Raw genomic sequence first — 3,991 nt, forward strand, 5'->3', positions numbered from 1 at the left:
GGTACCGGCTCGGCTCGACTCAACTCAACTCGCCCTTTTTTCGTTTTCCATTACTGGAAAGTACTGGCATTTTTGTAACTGTTACCACTTTTCTGTTACCGCCTTTGTCGAGGTTCCAAAAAAGCTACACTGAGGGGGTACTGTTATAGTAATGGAAGATGACACAGAGGAGAGTCGAGTCGAGTCGAGTCGAGTCGAGTTCAGCCGGTACCATGTAGTGGAAAAGGGGCAGAAGTGACCTCTTCAGTCTCAACTGACTGCAGGTGTCCCCACCCTTATAAATAATACAGTGACCTAACGACCGAAACCAACGATCAGTTTCATATGCACATTACCGTGACCATTAACTAGAGTTACAATGGCACTGGGTACTAGTCACAGAGGATTGGGGAATAGTTGCAATCACAGTATTGTAAGATGTGTAAGATGGTGACAGATGTACTCTTAGCCCCCCCGGTTCGGAGCTGGTGGCCAGTGGCCACTCTTTCAAGGATGAGGATGTGCACATCCTTGATAGGGAGGAACGCTGGTTTGAATGGGGAGTCAAAGAGGGCATCTATGTGAAGAGGGAACGACCATCCCTGAACCGGGGGGGGGGACTAAGAGTATATCTGTCACCATCTTACATTGCTGTGTTTGCAACTATTACCCAATCCTCTGTGAATAGTAAACATGGCCATTGAAACTCTAGTTAATGGTCATATTTGCATGAAACCGATGGTTGTTTTCGGTCGTTATACGACTGTATTGCTTATAAGGGTGGGGATACCTGCAGTCAGTTTAAACTGAAGAGGTCCCTTAGAGGTGTGATGAAACATTTCTCTCAATAAACGTTGTGTCCAGATGAACTGATTCACCTTTCCGTGAGCCCTCATTACATAATGATTTACGTAGATATAAAGGAGTTTAGCCAGTTTCCCCTATGACTTCCATTCATTTCACGTTAGCTGTTGACATAGGCCTAATTTGCTTGTTTCTTACAACCAAACTTTGCAATCACATTATAGCAAATGTGTACGCTGGCTTCACGCAGGACCAGAAATTCTGATCTTAACTCTTTCTTACACAAACTTGAACTTCCTGTAGATGTCTGAACAAAAAAATAAAAAAAACAAATTTAATTTTGGGGCTGTTAGGCAGCACACAAAAAAATCACATTCTGTGGCACTAAGAGTTAGAAGACGTACCTCTTGTGCCTAAATGAATCCAGCAAAAAATAAAGCTCACCTCAGAGCCATTACAAATATATGCCTATATTACATTACACTCAGTTTCAGTATTTGTTCACTAAAACCAAACAGTCGGTGAGAGACGATGGATCTGAAGTAGGCACATAAAAAAAGACAACACTGCCTAGAATAACGTCACACAGCATGTCACAGTATTAACGACGAAATGCAATTCAAATGAAACAAGGAATGTTGATTATCTCGACTTATACTATTAGCATAGTTAACATGTTGATCAACCCAATATAAGCCAACTCAACCTGCTGGTGTAAGAAAAGCCTAAAAAGTCAGAATCCTCGTTGTATTCAAATGGGCAGTTCTCCCACTTTGGACAAGGTGATGAATGAGAATTGAGAGTTTGACTACACAAGGAGCACATAAGACATGTTATGAAAGTGGTCACATAAACTGTACTTGGTTTTGGGCTTATGGCTTTTAAAGCAGACTTACAAGGCCAGTACTCCTGGATGGGGGGTAGGGGAGTGGAGTGGGGGGGGTGCTATGGGCATATCATTTAATTGAATCAATTCAATTACTTTTAGCCAATTAAACTGCTTTGTCCATTATGCACTGGGGAATACTGAGGATTATGGCTTCAAGGCATCAACTTTGTCACAGGCCAATATAGACCATATTGAAACACATGAAAGAAAACAAACGAGTAAATTATACTCTCTGCCGTAATAAAGAGTAGTGCATACATGGGTAGACGTTTGCAGTAGGTTAAAGCAGGGTGTAAAATGGGATTACGGGCACTGCACTTGCAAAACGTATATAGAGGAACTCGTGAGACTCAACGGGGGGGGGGGTTACACTCGCCGTCACTCCGCGCTCGGTTCACCTTGAATCTCTGCAAAACTGTCGAAATGACTGGCGAGCTCCCGCAACACGGCTGTCCTGCCAAGATGGTCGTTCCTCCTCTTTTCCGCGATCACGTCCTCCAAACTTTGAAACTCGAGCACGTGGGACCGCTTGTCGGACAGGTGGATGTTCAACCTGTAGGGCTGCTTGCCTATCCGTATCTCCCCACCCATTTTGAACTCGCGCTTGCCAAACCTGCACCAGGCTGCAAAGCACTCCGAGTTCCGCCAGCTCAGCTCTCGGTCCTTCAAGCCCACCTGTTCCATCGCGTTCTGCACAACCACGTCCGAGCCGAATGGCTTGAATCTATACAGCTCGTTCACGATCCTGCACCTCCTCCCTTGACTGGCATCTGTCAGAAAGCTGTTCTTAACCTCGGATCTATGCAAGTGCACCACCTGGAAGTCTCCCACGTACACGGCCCAGTGCGGGTACTGGCCGGCGGCCAAAAACTCCACCAAATCACCCGCGTTGCATTTATTCAGCAGGTTCTCCGGCGTGTAGACTTCCAAATCGGCGGACTCGGTGCTCTTCTCGTAAACGCACTGGTCGTGGTGGTATACGGCGCACTCCACGTCGTCTCGTCTGTCGTAGAGCATCTCCTCCCGATTCTGCTCCTTATCCGCGCCGTCCGCCGTGCCGTCCGTCATTTCGTCGTCGTCGTTGGAAAAGATGTAGGAGACCCCGATTCGCGAACCCTCCTCGGTGTCCAAGCCGTTCGGGTCCACCGTGGGAACTTCCGCGTAACTTAAATGCGACAGCTTGTCCACTTGGTTTCCCATGCCGCCTGCGGAGCAGCGACTATGAACGCAGTCTGATGCTGGAGGACTCCACCTGTTAACAGCCGCGAGACATACCCGCCGTCTGCCGCACAACTCGGTCACAAATCTCCCTCATCCGCGTCGGAAAGACTAATCCACATGCCCAGAATGACGCGCAGGTGTACTTCCAAGACGCGAAAACGGGAACGTCTTATTACTTCGTTATTAGCAAGTACGTCGGAGTACATGCAACAAAAAAACCCCAAAACAAAAAACTACGGTGGTTCTCAACTCAACGAGCAAATCTAGCCCCGGGCAGGTGTAGTTCGGAGCCTCACTTTGGTGACTCACCTGCTGTTTCCGAGCGCGAACTTCTGTCCACCTGCCGTCGCTTACGGAGCAATAATAAGGATGACGCAAGTTTTCACCCGCTGAAAACCAATATAGTCGTTTGTTGTTGTTGCTGTTTTCTCTCTCCTCTATACGAAGTACTTCGGTTGAAAGCTTCCGCACCGCGCGGCAGATATCCGCTCGTGTGAACGGCGACTACGTCGACGGCACATCTTTAGACTACCAAGGCTTCGCTTTTAAAGCGATAGTGCGCGTTTTGAAATGTCACAGCACCACCCAGACACGGCGCTGACCCCCCCCCCCCCACACACACACACACACACACACAGTCTCCAGGATGGTGACAGGAAAAAAAAACCAAACACGTTAGTTTACTCCTACGTCCTGCAATCGGGTGATCGATGTAATCATCGCAACTCTTTTTTTCTTGTGTGCCGGTGCGTTATCTCTCTCCCCAGAACTACAGAAGGCGCCCAAAACCTTTTCGTTTCTGTCTTTGAAGAGGAGTCGTTGCCTTATTTGGATGCAAAACGCGCCTTTTCATCGTAGCCGATGAAATGGGAATCAAACAGCAGTGATTAAAAAACATGATTATAATTCATACTAGGTAATATACTAGCCATGCATGTGCTTGCGCACGTATGTACTGTACATATATTCATCCTGTACACACACACACACACACACACACACACACACACACACACACACACACACACACACACACACGTACTGTCCCGACACTTTTATTGAGTACTTATATATCCTGAGCTGTTGCGTTTTTTGGCC

General features: G+C 47.1%; 1 protein-coding gene across 1 annotated transcript; it reads right to left on the reverse strand.

Moving 5' to 3' along the window:
• Positions 1-2,050: 2,050 nt before the first annotated feature.
• Positions 2,051-2,872, reverse strand: lratd2a (LRAT domain containing 2a). The gene has a single exon (XM_056297992.1). It carries the CDS (start codon positions 2,870-2,872, stop codon positions 2,051-2,053), a length of 822 nt encoding a protein of 273 aa, XP_056153967.1.
• Between the last annotated feature and the right edge of the window lie 1,119 nt (positions 2,873-3,991).

The sequence above is a fragment of the Lampris incognitus genome, chromosome 18 (genome assembly GCF_029633865.1).
Source record: "Lampris incognitus isolate fLamInc1 chromosome 18, fLamInc1.hap2, whole genome shotgun sequence".
Lineage (NCBI taxonomy): Eukaryota > Metazoa > Chordata > Actinopteri > Lampriformes > Lampridae > Lampris > Lampris incognitus.

Excerpts from the sequence above, each read along its gene's own strand:
- lratd2a (XM_056297992.1), bottom strand. The coding sequence starts at position 2,872 with ATGGGAAACCAAGTGGACAAGCTGTCGCATTTAAGTTACGCGGAAGTT.